This window comes from Diadema antillarum, unplaced genomic scaffold (assembly GCF_040938485.1).
Source record: "Diadema antillarum isolate AM-2024a unplaced genomic scaffold, OU_Dant_1.0 seq00000205_RagTag, whole genome shotgun sequence".
Lineage (NCBI taxonomy): Eukaryota > Metazoa > Echinodermata > Echinoidea > Diadematoida > Diadematidae > Diadema > Diadema antillarum.
The window spans coordinates 1229164-1244973 of record NW_027271264.1 but is presented as its reverse complement, the minus strand read 5'-3'; the positions used below and the strand labels follow the sequence as shown (position 1 = coordinate 1244973).

The 15810-nt window shown below is 38.6% G+C and overlaps 1 protein-coding gene across 1 annotated transcript in view; it reads right to left on the bottom strand.

The window, feature by feature from the left end:
- Nucleotides 1-239: 239 nt before the first annotated feature.
- Nucleotides 240-15810, bottom strand: part of LOC139728925 (uncharacterized) — a 31829-nt gene continuing 16258 nt past the window's right edge. Inside the window, exon 2 of the mRNA XM_071639854.1 lies at nucleotides 240-448. Within this exon, the coding sequence (XP_071495955.1) occupies nucleotides 350-448 (99 nt within the window). The 3' untranslated portion in view covers nucleotides 240-349. The remainder of the gene's footprint in view (nucleotides 449-15810) is intronic.

Here is a 15810-nt window from a genome sequence, read left to right as displayed (position 1 = left end):
GCCTTCAATTAATTTAGATATGCAATATTTCTGCCTATCATTGAAATCAAACAGTATGATTATAGCTGGGCAAGGTAAGGCAAACAGTAATGAATCACATACATTATCAGACTGTCAAACAAGAACTAATTGCACCAAATTGATTTTTGCCAAAAAGAAAAAAAAAGTAAATACCAGATGGCATAGATTTGGAGACAAACATAGGTTAGACCTCCATTTCACACATGTTTGTAAAATACAATCTCCAATAATCTACAACAGTACACTGCCTTTTTAATACTGCGGCACCACACAAACACTCAGAAATTACCACTCAGAGTTCAATTGACAACAATCAATCTCCCACAGATTATACAAATGTGCTACATGCTGGGTGTGTTGTTGCCATAGCGATAAAATATCCAGAGGTACTCACGTGGTTGCAGTCCGGCGATATGTCATTTTCACCCTGAATGCAAAGATGAAAGAGAGTGGGGAATTATCAATAAAACGCATTACTTGTCAAGGTCGTCATTACTGAAATGACAAGGAGAGAGCACAAGCGACAAACAGAACAGCAAAATAGGTAGCAGATATGACATTGGAATAAACAGAAAGCATATACTATATCCAAGCAAAATTGTTCGAGTGCTTTATTTTAACGCTACTTTCTGGTCGCACACAATGCGTGCAAAATTTCCACAAAGCGAAAATTTCTACATTTACCGTAGTATGCATTCTACAGTGAACACAATACTACCATTTGTGGACTTTAAAATCACACTTGACCACTGAAATATCAATCTGTTCACCAGTCATGACATCAGAAATGCAATTGAAACTACGTATGTGAATACAATATATTTCTTTAAACATACAAATTGTTATCAATATGAACAAAAATATATCAAAGCATACACATATGAATACCAACTCATGGTCACATAAACATTTGTCCTTAAACAAGAAAAATAATAATGTCTATTCATCTCTGTGTAGAAAACATTTTTATTCTAACAGAGAAGTATGTACTGTATACGTACTTGTATATAACATGTCTAGTGTAAGACCACTGCATGTTAAGGACTGGATACATAATGAATTTGTGGAACATTGTGTACACTAGGACCTGCTAGACAATCTCAGCAGTAGTTGAATTTGTGATAAAAAATCAGAGTCATGGAATGAAAAAAAATGTTATCACTTTTTAAGAGAACTCTCAGCATATTTCCAATCTTGGAGATGACATACAACAAATCAGTGAAACACTTTCAAGAATATCAATTGACTTGCAAAATTTGCAACACGGCAAAATATACCACGAACTGTACATGTAAATGCAGAAATGTTTGCGGTACATGAATGTTCGCATATTTTGCATTACTTCTGGCTACAGCAAATTCTTAAACCTGCGAAAATGTCTTCACACAATTTTCTCTGCACGTGGTGAATGGGTTGACAATTGTGCAGCATGAATTCAACAATGCCCGCATAAGTCTTTGAGCTGCTGAGCGTGAAAAATTAATCATGCGAAAGTATTAATGTTTACACAGTATACTGTATACGCTATATATTTCGCGTGGGTTTTATTTTCGCGAATTTCGCGAGTCGGGAGCTATTCGCGAAATTAACAACACGCGAAAATATTACCTTCCAAAATAAATCCCTTGCCTTGATGATACGAACATTTCAGTACTAGTATACCATGTCACGGCTTACCGAACAGACCATACTGGCTAAGCTTGTTTACGCACGTCCACATCTACTTACGAATACTGTAGAGAGCCAATCCATTATCGGAAGGGGACCACTCGTCAGAAATCTAGCGCGATGGACTTAACCACTTTAAAAATGTTGAATTCTAACTTACTAGTTCGCAGAGTTTGGTAAGTTTTTTTCATGCAGTGTATAACTAGTATCATTCTTATTTGCTAGTAAGTTGAAAATTCACACTTTCTTTGGCACTTCATATTTTCTCTGGTCCCCCAATCGCGAATTTAACCACTCGCGAAAATGTGTGACAGCGGCAATTCGCGAAAATTTATGTACGCGAAAATTATAGCGTATACAGTAACCACTGCAAACAATTTCAGCCTTCCGCTTGCATTATAACTTGTGATAATTTGAGCTATATCTGGGGGCTTTGAAAAGGTATTAATTCTTCTGCACTTCCTCTATGACAGGTTTTCAAAGTGTGAACACACCTAGGCTACAATATCTCAAGAAATTAGCTTACAACTGAATTAAAATGACCACACAGGCTCAATGCTGCCTCTGTAGTGCAGAGGGGCAGGAAGCTGAGGATACATCACCCTTGCTCATGAGGGAAAACATATGCCTCATGTCATAGTTCAATGGAGAGAAACGTGGCTTTCTTAGACTTTCAATAGCACACATACAAAGCAATAAGGGCAACCAGGAAACACAGAAAGACAGGACTGGGACTGAGGCACTGTTAGACTCCTGCAATGACAGCCGCCTTTGCCAAGACTTCCAAATTTGTATTCAGCCACATGATACATATTTATTTACTGAACAGCAACAGGCTAGGGCTGCGGATGTGTAGTTGTAAACAATACACCTGGGTAATGTGTGGAGAACATTTTTGTGCCATTTCCTCTCTGGTAAAGTGAATACAGTTGAACCTCTCGTATCCGGACAAGTTGGGACCGGGGCTCATCCGGATAAGGGATTTGGCCGGATACGGGAGACTCAATGCTTTATACATGGGCAAGTCCAAGATAAGGTCCCCTCAGAAGGCAAAATTTCATCTTTGCTCAATATTGATATGTTTGGTATCATTTTGAAGCTTATGAGTTGAAGTTTTGATTTCCATGGAGGAAAAAATTATATTACGTAAATTTATGCAAATTTCAAGGGCTTCATTTGCATAAATGTGAAACACAGCGTTACGTATGGGACATTTATAAAAATTCATATTAATTCAAAGGAAAGCAAATGATATTTGATTAATATGTGGACATAAGAAGTTCATCAAATAGTTTAACTTGGTATGAAAATTTAGGGATTATGCAAATGATTATGCAAATTAGCTCGTGTCCTATCATGAGATGTCCCATACGTAACAAATTGAGGTCATTTTTTTTAGGTTTTTTCTGAAATTGCTAAGGTTATATTAATGCCCTTTTGGAAAGTTCTAATTTATTGTTTAGAGAAATTAAATACCATAGAAAAAAGAAAAAACAGTAAAAGGAATATTTTTTATTAGGCATTGAAATAATGTTACGTATGGGACAAATGCGTTACGTATGGGACATCCTCATACATAATGCATGTAAATGCATAGTAGCTAGCTGGGAAGGTCTCTCAGTACACAAATGGTCAATCATCCTGAAGAAAGCATCCCAACATTGTCGCTACTTTTTGAGTTATAGACACTTTAAACAATACATGTACTTGATTGAACAATTTTCAGAAAGGGGGAGGGGAAAATGGCAAAATACACAATGAAAAATCAGCATTAAAGGGATGGTATAGTTTTTTGTAGAAATGGGGATTCAGTTTCCAACATTTAATGAGATGATTGGAAACCAATTATATGAATTACTAAAGAGCATACAATCCTAAGACTAGAGGAATTCAAAGTTTAGTGATGGAGATCCAATTTGAAATGGTTGTGATATAAATATTTAAACAGAATATAAAGTAAAATTATTTTTTTTTAAATTGCAAGTGATACACAAATTGGTCTTATTTAGGTTTCAATAATAGCCACAACAAAATTCATGGGTATACATACTGAGGTGTGACTCGAATCAATGACCTGACTGCTAGACAGACATCTACTCGATCACTGGGGCTCCACGCAGCAGGTATTGCTTATTTACATTGTATAAAAATTAATATTTTTTGTGTCAAGTTGTTTTTTATTGAAACAAAATGGCAAACTGCCCTTCATCAATGGCAGTAAAGACTTTAAACTATTCAATTTTTCAGTAGTAACTATCCTGATAAAAATAGGGCATACATACTCAGGTTGGTCATAAAAATATAGAATATGATTAAATATGATTATGATGGTAAATATTTGGGGAATATTGTTCCCTTGTCAATCTGGATCAGTATTTGAGTAGTTTCAACTGATTCCATTTCAATAATTATGCAAAAAATTGTTTATGGGTATTTTGCAAAATTATTTTGCAAAATACCCATAAACATGTCTCTCCACACACTAAACGAATGGGGAACAAAGGGCATGCATACTCAGGTTGGTCATAAAAATATAAAAATATGATTGAATATGATTAATATGGTATATATTTGGGAAATATTGTTTCCTTGACAATCTGGATCAGTATTTGAGTAGTTTCAACTGATTTTACTTCAATAATTATGCGAAATACCCATAAACATGGTTTTTCACACACTAAATGAATGGGGGACAAACTGTCCCATACGTAACTGTCCCATACGTAACACGTCATGTCTGTCTTTAATTAAAACCTGTAATTAGAGCTTTTTACCTAATGACACGAAACTTACCTGTGATAATTTTGAGTGTTGTGACTTTCATCACAGTGAGTTACAAGTTGTGGAATGAAATACTTTTAGAGAATTTTGAGGTTGAAAAAAATGTTCAAAAAAACAAAATTTTTCTGGTCCCATACGTAACAGCACATATTTTCTCTTCTAGAATATAATTGTGAGGGTCGTTTTTCTCTATTTTTTGCATGATTATACTTCTCCTAGATATCAATCACCATGATAAAGTTTAATATGATCAAAAGCCATTAACACTATTTTTCAGGTCATAAAAGTCTCTGAATGTCCCATACGTAACGCGCGTGTTATCTTGGACTTGCCCACATGTACATATACATACATATGTCCTGATGTAGCCCATTGTAGTACCACATGTAGTAATGTGTATACTGCAACCTTTTCATTGCTACGCTCAGTAACAGACCCCAAAATAGAGGTTCATGTTTGCAAGAATGAAATCATTTTCTTTTATAAATTCTTGGGATGATTTACCTAAATAAAATAAAGAAATGTATCAAGTTTATACCTGTAATTCATGTGTGTTTGTGTAGGAGTTCTCAATGAGTTGGGAATCCCCCTTTCCTCCCGTAATTATCAAAAAAAAAATCACGGCGAGATTGCATCCGTATAATAGAGAGATCCGGATAAAGGGAGGCCGGATAAGAGAGGTTCAACTGTACATACATTGTATTTTCGTCGGCCTCATGCCAAAAGGGCCTTAACACCATAGACTTTGTACAGTGTTAGGGCCCTTTTGGCATGAGGCCGACGCTTTGTTTCTTTCTTTCCTTTTTTTTTGGGGGGGGGGGGTTCAGAGAGGGAGACCTTGTAAGGCAAATACTGAAACAGAGAAAGTACAAATCAACAAGAGTAAAGTCCTAAATACATCCCTCAGACAGTATTTTGATACACATGTGCTCCACATGGTATTTACTGTCTACACTGTAATGGTATATTTCAGTGTTTTTATTTTTCCAAACTTTGGAAGTTGACCAATATTGGTGAAATAAACAACTCATAAAGATATTGGCAACCATGATACAATTGTGTTGTATGTGGTCACTTAAAGGTAAGACATTATTCACTTATTTTTCTTTCAAAAGAGAGAATACTTCTTTTTTTTATTCCAACAATGTTGCTTTTGATCAAGAATTCAGACTCTTGAAATTGCTTCACAAGTCACAATTTGCAAAATATCATACGGCATGTACCATATGCTGCTTTCAATTACAATGCACAGACAAAGCCCAGTAGCAAACGGTAGTTTGGATAGAGCTGGGGAAACAGTCTGCAAATTTATAAATTTCTTTGTACCAAACACTAATTCCACAGATTCCTGTAGCACAAATGGAAGTTGACACATTGATTTTAGTATTAGGAAAGTCATCAAGAAATTATAATCATGCAAGCCACAGTCTACACTGTACATGGTAACCATACATTTATGATATCACAGCATGTTAACATAGAGATGAAGTCTCGTGGGTAGGTCCAAAGGTACTAATTTTATTCATGTGTCAATATCATTTGGAAGAGAAAAATGGTTGATACCGTGTATAATTTACAGCACCACATGTGAATGGACAAAGTCTAATTTTTGAAAAAAATCGGGGAAAAAAATATCTTGGAAGAGGGGGTGAAATCCAAAGATACTCTCTATCAATGGCAGCTACAAATGACACTGCATGAGGGAATTTGAAACCATGGAATAACAGGTCATACTTGAATAAACTTTCACGTCACGATATTTGCAGAAGGTGCTGCTCAAACAAACTCAAAGACGGAGACGAGACTTACACGCTGGATATTATTCTCTACATCCTCATCACTACAAGATGAAGATACGATGTACTGTATAGTCGAATAGAAACTTGAAACTCACTCTTTCAATTTCAAATTTTAGCTTACTAATAATAAATGTGACAAAATCTTGTAGGAAGTGTGTTGCAAGGGGAACTTGCCAAAGAGAACACATGTCTCCAAGCAATGCACAGAACATACCCTTGTCCATCGTTCAGCCCCCCCCCCCCCCCCCCCATTAACCCACTATACATGGCTGACTTGTGAATCTGATGATGAAACAGCATGGGGGGGGGCTTGAAATAGGCACAGGAGCGCTTCAACTTTACGAAAATTATGAGAAAAATTCATATTAGGCTGAGCTATGTTTCTACATGCGTACATGTATGTAAAATAATATAGTCATGAACTTCACATACCATGTTCACATTGTTAGACCTTGTAAACCGCCAATGATAGCTACCACTACAACATACCAGCAATGATACGGATAGGTATAGATTCTTCACCTTGTTCACATGGATCTTGTCATTAATAGAAGGTCTCATAAATTCTTTTAACAAGCACTACCTATGATACAATCCAGAGTGTTGTGTCCTGGATGCAACAACCCCATCCCCCCTTCCCATTTTGTGCATTGCATCTAATATCTTATAACTTGTTTGACAGTACATTGTCATTATCATTATCATTATCATTATCATTATCATTATCATTATCATTATCATTATCATTATCATCATCATTATCATTACCATTATCAATATCATTATCACCATCATCATCACCATCACCATCATCATCATCATTATTATTATCATTATTATTATTACTATTACTACTACTACTACTACTACTACTACTACTACTACTACTACTACTACTACTACTACTATTCCTAATATCATTATTGCAAGCATTTGGGAAACACTTTTGAAGAGAACAGCAGAGTTCAGCGACCTACCTACTGCAGCTGTGCTTTGTTACTGAAACATGGAATGGTACATACAGAAAACTCATGTTAGGAGACACCGTGCCGACAAGATGTTCATTTCATACCAACAGTAATCTAGTGTTTGCAGGAGTCAGGCTGAACCACAAGTTCATGATATACTGTATGTGCATTCACATCCCCCCCCCCCCCACACACACACCTCTTTGTACATCATTCAGCTACCAACAACAGACCCACAAGAAACCTTGTAGTTATGTGGGAGCATCAAAAAGTGTTCACACAGTCCTGAACTTGAAGTTTTAACTCTCACATCTTCCACTATCACTAAACTTAGTAGCTATACTCCCTATTAAAGCTATAAGTTAAAATTAAGCCACCTCAGTATGAACCTCACAATTTGAATCTACCTGGAGCTTTAAAATTGTGGTCCTGCCTGCACCATCATGCTTCCCATAGCTGGGAATCCCTGTCATGTAATGGCAAGTGATTCATGCCCAATGATATTTTGAGAGCCCCTTATTCTGATCATGAAGCTGAAATAATTGCCATCCATCTTACTTTACTGGAATCCTCAACGCTGTCAAGAAGGAATGCCGAATGACTCTCTAAAGGGCGCCATCTATGTTACTTGTGAGATAAAGGCCATGGCTATTCAGTACCACATGTTGGTTTCAAGACAGATGAAATCTCTTCACTGACAATATTAAACTGCCACTGGTCCTTGCTCCTCATTTTAATTCTAAGTTCTGAGTCTTCCTCGAGTACAAACCTCAACCATATCTATGCTGTTAATTGATGTCCCTCTATCATTAAATGGATCAAATGACTGAAACCAGCCCTTCACTATACCAACAATGTCACTAGGAAAGAAGACATTTCATAATTAAAATAATCCTAAATTTCCCTGAATAAGACACAAAACTTACCATTCCCCCCCCCCCCCAAAAAAAAGTATTTTTTTACACTCAGTTGGGTAATATGAATTTCGCTTGTTTTTAATACCACAGAATCAAGACATATCTTACTGGAACATAATTCCAGTAAGCAGAGAATGCGATTAGCAACAATATATGGCAAGCAACAATATTTGTATGCTTTTATTTTTGCTCTGCCTGAAGATTTCCACAGCACAAAAAATTCCACCTCTACAGTACTACATTAAATTGGCAATGTTATTGTTATCCATGAAAGGGTCATCAGAGACAAATTGAAGAAAGACAGGTACATAGCAAGTCACTGCCAAGGAAGCTTGTCTACATTTCACTGTGCTTCAGGTGATACAAATGACTTTTTTCTCTCTCTCCCTGGCACTACAGCTTCAGTAGCAATCAGGGCTGCTTATTTTCGTGCATGAAATCACACTCTCAGCGTGAGCTGGGAAATTAAATGCTATAAAAATCATGGGACATACAAAAGGGCAATCATAGCACAGGTCATGTCTGTGATAGTATAGCAGTGCTAACTGGTCCATGGTCCACTTTACCAAGGAGATACTAGGCAAGCCTGCATCACCAGGAGCAGATATGAAACTCATGCATGCTGAGGTTTTTCATCTTCAGAAGGAAAGTTGGCATACATTGTACATTTTATGTGTGCGTGTGTGTGTGCATAAATAATACATGTACAGTACCTAGTTGGTTACAATGGACTATAAAATGAATCCCACAGTCACTACCAAAAACAGTGTTTTGCCATTTTCAGCCCATGTGGCATAGATAACGTTGGTGAACAGGCTTGCAGCTGATTTGAATGGACTGAAACATAAATTGTATAGCTGATACCATGTGTTCTATCATTTTCAGCTTCCTCTTGGTATGTTGGCACAGCAGCACACATTTTATCTGTATTGTACAATGTATCTGTGTGTCACCACACTACACATTGCAGGCAAACACACAGTCTGGATGACTTTGAAATTTACTTGATAGGCCCTATTTTTTATGATTATGACTGCTAGAGTCAGGCATACAGTCTGTGTATGTGTGTGTGTGTGTGTGTGTGTCTATAGATCTCTATAGTTGTCTTTCACTATATCTGCAATCATATTAGGGTGTCTGATCGCGCACTGCCAACCTTCAGACAAAACGTGCCCCTATCTTATAACACGCAAGTCCCATAGAATGCAATGGAGCCACGCGCCTACGCTGTTTTGACCCAGCATTTTTGTGCCAAATTTCGCCTTTATTGCAGAATCCCCAGACGATGCCATTAACAAATCCTGACAAATTTGGTATCATATGAAAGAGGAAGTTTTTCTCCATATCTTATCAGAACGGCGGCACATATATATAGCTCTACAACACACATCACACATAGCACTCTGTACATTTGGATACAGTCACGCTCACAAATCACGTACGTCGTGGCTAATCAGTTTGAAAACGGAGAACATCGAGCTCTAGACTCTACTAAAGTTCTATCTACTAGTATTATAGTTTACATGTGGATTGCTAATGTTCTTATCGTTGTTTATTCATATTTCAAAAGTGCACTCGCGATGCGTGAGTCACTGGCACTGAGAAGTCGACTGTGAATGTCTGCTTGCCAAGTACGAAGTAGGCCTACTGTGGTAGCGGTACTTCTGCAAATTTGAATTACGAATACCCGATCGACAAAAAGGGCGTGCAAAAGATTTTGGAAGACTCGTATTTGGTCATTCATGCACGTACCAATAGTGGTAATGTGGCATTAATTCCATGCCTGTAGAGGTTGTACTAGTAGCTTGTACATTTCACGCGAGCTGCTTGCACCTGCTCTCGACAATCGACTGCATTTTCTTTGAACCCTGCTCGCCACGCCGGCTGCTCTGGCTGACGATCGCGATGTTCTCCGCTCCCCGCATTTTACTGGCGGGGCTACGCCTGCAATACGCGGGTTTCAACAGTAGGTAGTACTAGTTGGTACGTAGGGCGCTCAAACTACTGCAAATCGAATGTCGTCTGTAGTAGCGACCAGCCAGCACGTACGAACGCACGCAGCGCACATGGGTATGACAACACAATTAGGGGGAGTGGCTTCTGCGCTGGTTACGCGTTTTAGCTAACCGCTGTGCGCTCATTAACCGGTCGCTGGAGATCCGCACGTTCATGCAGCTTCTCAGCGCTAATTGCTAACATGATTTGGACCGTGTTTCGCTCGTTCTCAGCGAGAAAAAGTTGTAATATTGGCGTGATTTCAAAGCTTAATTTCTCATGATAGGAACATCATTTCGTCATGAAATTTGAAATATGTCTTACTGACATAATTCTCTTTCATATGAAATTGTTCATTATGGCCTTTTGAAAGAATTTCAAAAGTTAGAAAAATACTCCAGACACCCTAATCATATGCATGTTTGTATGAATGTATGAATTAATATTTATATGTGTATCATGTATTATTTGTATTAATGTACAGTATACATACATGGATAGATATGGTGTAGATACATAAACAAATACATTCAATGGACTGAAAAAGTCAATACAGCTAAAGCTGTGATGTAAATCATAGGAACTGGCTGTATTCCAGTTAACACCAAATAGCTTAAAGGAGATCCCGATGATTTTCAGACTTTTACATTTTAACTACTACAAAATTTATTATAGGCCTACTTGTTACAGAGTTGCAGAATTCATAGCAATTGGGATCAGGATTAAGAATGTTTTCAAAACTCAAAACAAATCACAATGATCAAGAATTATGGCAGCTTCACCATGATCAGAATGCGTGGGAGAGGGGTTCAAGGAAGAAAAAAAAGGGAAGAAAGCAACATTCGTGAAATGTGTGAGCCTCTATGTCATAATCCTTGTTCAGTGCAATTTGTTTCTAGTTTTTCCAGAGTATCGGTTTCTCTGATCAAGGATCACAATATATTCCACAAATCTACGTTTGTATGCATGGAGCTGTTGATTCATATACTACCTGATGTGAAATCATGAAAATTGTCTGGACTTCCCCCTTTAATGTTGTTTCTTTCATAGAGCAGGGGGGGGGGGGAACAGGAAGGTGTATTTATAACGCATTTCATCTCCTGGATTTAAGGTCACTCGTACAATCAGGTGTGAATATCCAAGTTTTCTGGTGTGTTTTGTTGGTACTCAGTTGGATAATACACCACGAGAAATGATCAAACACTAAGGCCCAAATTCACGAAGGTGGTGCAATTGAAACCATGGTTTAAACCATGGACAAAGACTGTAGTTTTGTTATGGGGCGCCAAGTGTCGCATGGCCTATTTCGTTACGAAATCAGTCATTTCGTCAATGAAATGTTCACTTCATTATGAAATGTAAGTAACAAAATGGTCATTTCATCGACGCAATGACTGATTTCGTAACGAAATAGGTCATGCGACACTTGGCGCCCCATAAAAAACTACGGTCTTTGTCCATGATTTAAACCATGGTTTCAATTGTACCACCTTTATGAATTCGGGCCTATTAGGATATAACGAATGCTGTTTTATTGACCGATTCGGGTTCGTTGAGGGCAGCAGACATTTCATGGCACTGGGCGCAGCCATAGTGGGTGTCTCAGCCGACCCCCCCTGCTCTCCCCCACCCCGGGCAACATGTTTATCACGCACTTGTAACAAAGGTTCGCGCACTTAGCAAGCATTCGCGCACTCAGTACGAGACGCCCATTGGCTAAAGCAGTTTTTCATTCTGTGCGCGTGCTAATGTAGGGAGAGGGGTGGGGAGTGGGAAGGGGGGGGGTCGGCTGAGACACCGAGTAATGGCGCTGCCCATGCCAAAAATACACATAGCGCGTCACAGAATCGGTCAATAGCAGTGCAGCTTCCAATGAGGAGATGGAGAGATGAGAGAGAGAGGGGAAGAGAAAGGGAGAGATAGGGAAAGATAGGGAGAGAAAGGAAGAGAGAGGAAAAAGTGTAAGAGGAAGAACAGAAGCTCGCATGTTCGTTGCCAAGTGTCTGTTTGTGACATGTCGAGATTAGCTTGAATGGCTGCAGTCCATGGATGCTAGAAGCCCTTTATCCTCTCTTTTTACACCATATCCTGCAGCGAACACAATTTCAGCTTTTTATTCTGGCTTTTCCAGGATGTACGGGACTCACAGACAGGTGCTCACATCATGTGTTTCCTAAAAATAGATCCGTCTCCAATACAGCTCACTAAATAAGATACACACACTTGAATGTGGATATAATATGTATGACAGCCTCATATCCATAGCGTGTCATTTGCAAGGAATGGCTTCAATTTCAATATTATGTGCAAATATCCAAGGTGTATTCCAGTATCAGACATTTACAATCTGACAAGAGTGAAGGAAAATGAAGATGAGTTCATCGACTGCCCAGCAGAAGGGCCTAAGATATGCGCAACGGCATATGCTGCAGCCCCCCCCCCCCCCCACACACACACACATGAACACACTTTTGGGCTGGTTTACACACACACACAAAAAAAAAAACAAGGAAAAGTAGAAATTACGCGGTGCGTAATATATGTCCCCGCCGGAAGTAGCATTTAGTAGCAAAATGTACAATATAGGTAAAAAATCAAGGTCAAAGGTTAAAGAAGTCAAAGGTCAAAATTCTGTGTAGAAGTTCTGAAGCCCTCACCTAGTGCCATCACATAAAGCAAACGGAAGTGAAATCAGGTTAGAAATGGCGAAGGAGTAGCATTTTGTAGCAAAATGAACAATACAGGACAAAAATCAAGGTCAAAGGTCAAAGAAGTCAAAGGTCAAAATTCTGTGTAGAAGTTTTGAAGCCCTCACCTAGTGCCATCATATAAAGCAAACGGAATCGAAATCGGGTTAGAAATGGCGAAGGAGTAGCATTTTGTAGCAAAATGTACAATACAGGTAAAAAATCAAGGTCAAAGGTCAAAGAAGTCAAAGGTTAAAATTCTGTGTAGAAGTTTTGAAGCCCTCACCTAGTGCCATCATATAAAGCAAACAGAATCGAAATCGGGTTAGAAATGGTGAAGGAGTAGCATTTTGTAGCAAAATGTACAATATAGGTCAAAGGTCAAGGTCAAAGGTCACGACTGAAATTCTGTGTAGAAGTATCAAAGCTCCCATGTAGTGCTATCATATAAAGCAAACAGAATCAAAATTGGCTTGTAAATGACAGAGAAGTAGCAAATTGAAGATTTTGATCACACACGGACGCACACACGGACACACGGACGGACGGACGGACACACAGACACACACACGAACGGAGCCCGTTTCATAGTCCCCTGCTCGAACTCGTTCGGCAGGGACAAAAAACAACACAACACAAAAAACCCTTGATCCTATAAACTGGTACACCATCACTTGAATCGGTCCCACCTTCACCTTTGTTTGCATGTGAAATTCTAAAATATTTGTGCTGTATACATCAGTTTTAGTGGCACCACGTCAAACTAACAAAGATAAGCTGTCCTATTCGTCTTAAGCCACCTCAAAATATTGAGTAAAATAAAGCCTTCTATTAGCAACCCGAGTATTTCTAACAGATATCATCAAGTTTTAAAATTTCATCCCCCCAAACAAAGCAAATGATAAAAAAAGCAACTGAATTTTCAGTCTTATGCTCCAGGTATTATTCTGTATTTTTCCCGTTTTTTAAGAGATTTTTTTTTTAAGGATGAGGTGAAAAAGGTGTGCCACTAACTTTAACATCGGTCCTCCCCCATCCCCCACCCTATTCCCCACTGTCGGCTCTCACTGGCTAAAATTGACACATGTACCAGTAATACTGGCGGTGCATGAATCACCAATACTCATCCACCCAGGTTGGCCTGGATAGAATTACACGTCGCACATTTTGCACACAGCGGCCTACTTTAGCCATATCGTTTCCCCAGCGGACTGCAGCGAATTGGAGCCGACAGTGCAACAGTGCATTCGGTGTATGCATGCATGCAGCTGACCAGTGAACACACGCAGAAAAAGCATTCATAACAACTGCTTTTTATTCTCTCATCTCTTGCCACCCACAACAGTAGGTATATTAGGCCTTCAAAATCTATGATTCAATATCTTACATTTTTAACACCCAAAGCAAGGTCTGTAGGCCTTCGTAATCAATAATTCAATATTCCAAATCTTCCTGCCCAAAACACGTCTCCCTTGTCCCTCACAGACTCAACTTCTGATCACCCATTATCAAATGGCTGCTGTGTCTGCATTATAAAAAAAAAAATGGCTTTCAATTTATCAAGGTCTCGGCAATCAAACTGACATTTTCTATCAGATTTTATGCAAGCGATATTTTTCCATCAGATGCAGAGAAAACGAAGAGACACCTCATCTACAGCAAGGACTAAAAACTGCTGAATAACGATGATTAAATTACTGCCATGTCTGTATCAATAAAAAATGGAATTCATGCATCCATTTCCTGGAAGTCACATCGATATTCTACTGGCTTTTAAAATGCACATATTCTCTGCCGTCAAATGTACAGAAAAGCATTATGGAGCCCATTTACAATGAATCAAGGCAGGCAGCAAACATCCACACACTAAAAATCAGGTAGATACCTGTGCAGAGGCCTACACATTACAATTACCATGGCATCAAATACCACTGTGATTTGCTGTCACTGATCTCATTGGCAGAATACCATGGTGATACCCCACTATTTCAAATGATATCATCCTCATTCACAGTGATAAAATTAAAATACAGACTTGACATTTCTGGCTTGAAAGTACTGTGTACCTTTCTGAGATAAGCACAGCATGTAGGCATGTACTGTAAAACACAAAATTTTCGTGGCATAAAATTTTGGCGAATTGGAGCCGACGGCCTTTTTCGCAGCATGAAATTTTCGCAAGTTGCCTCTAACATTCAATGCGTATAGTGCAGACAAGAACTTGCACATGCATTTTAATTTTCGCTAATCTCAGCTCTTGTGAAATTCGAAAAATTAAAATGCACACAAACATTCCTTGTTTTACAGTGTACATAGTCTCTTATAGGGACAAGACAGAGGTGTGTCAGGGTGCTGATACATTGTACACCACAGTGCGGTTGGTGATACAACAAATTTTGTGGCACGATTCACACTCAAAAGCTTGTATGCATATTTTCCGTTAAGTTTGCATTACCAAGCCTAAATACCATGGTACTTCATGAGGCACTTGGCATTGTAGTTGTATTCACATTACAGAATACAGCACAAAACATCATGCTCCTTCATTTTAAGTATGAATGGGCCTCATGTAAAAAATGATAGTCCTCACTGAGCAAAAGTGCAGTCCTGTGAAAAAATAGCCAGTGCCACCAAGATATCACCCCCCCCCCCACCTTCCCCAAGCCCATGCCTATTTAATTATGGCAATTATTGTATTATGCACATGTACAGGTTTAATACATGAAATCCATCAAACAAGGGGTGAGGCAATATTGCTGTGTGCTTGCACTGCATGTGCACATCAATGTGTGTGACAGACAATATGTGTGTGTGTGTGTGTGTATCTGTGTATGTACAAATCTAGTCATAGCAAACATATTTTCAAACAAATGAAAAACAATAAAATGGAAAGAAAAGCATCTAAGAGTGGCTAAATTCTGCATACTTTTGATAGTGTGTGTGGTAGACTGTGTCAATATTCTGACCGCAATGA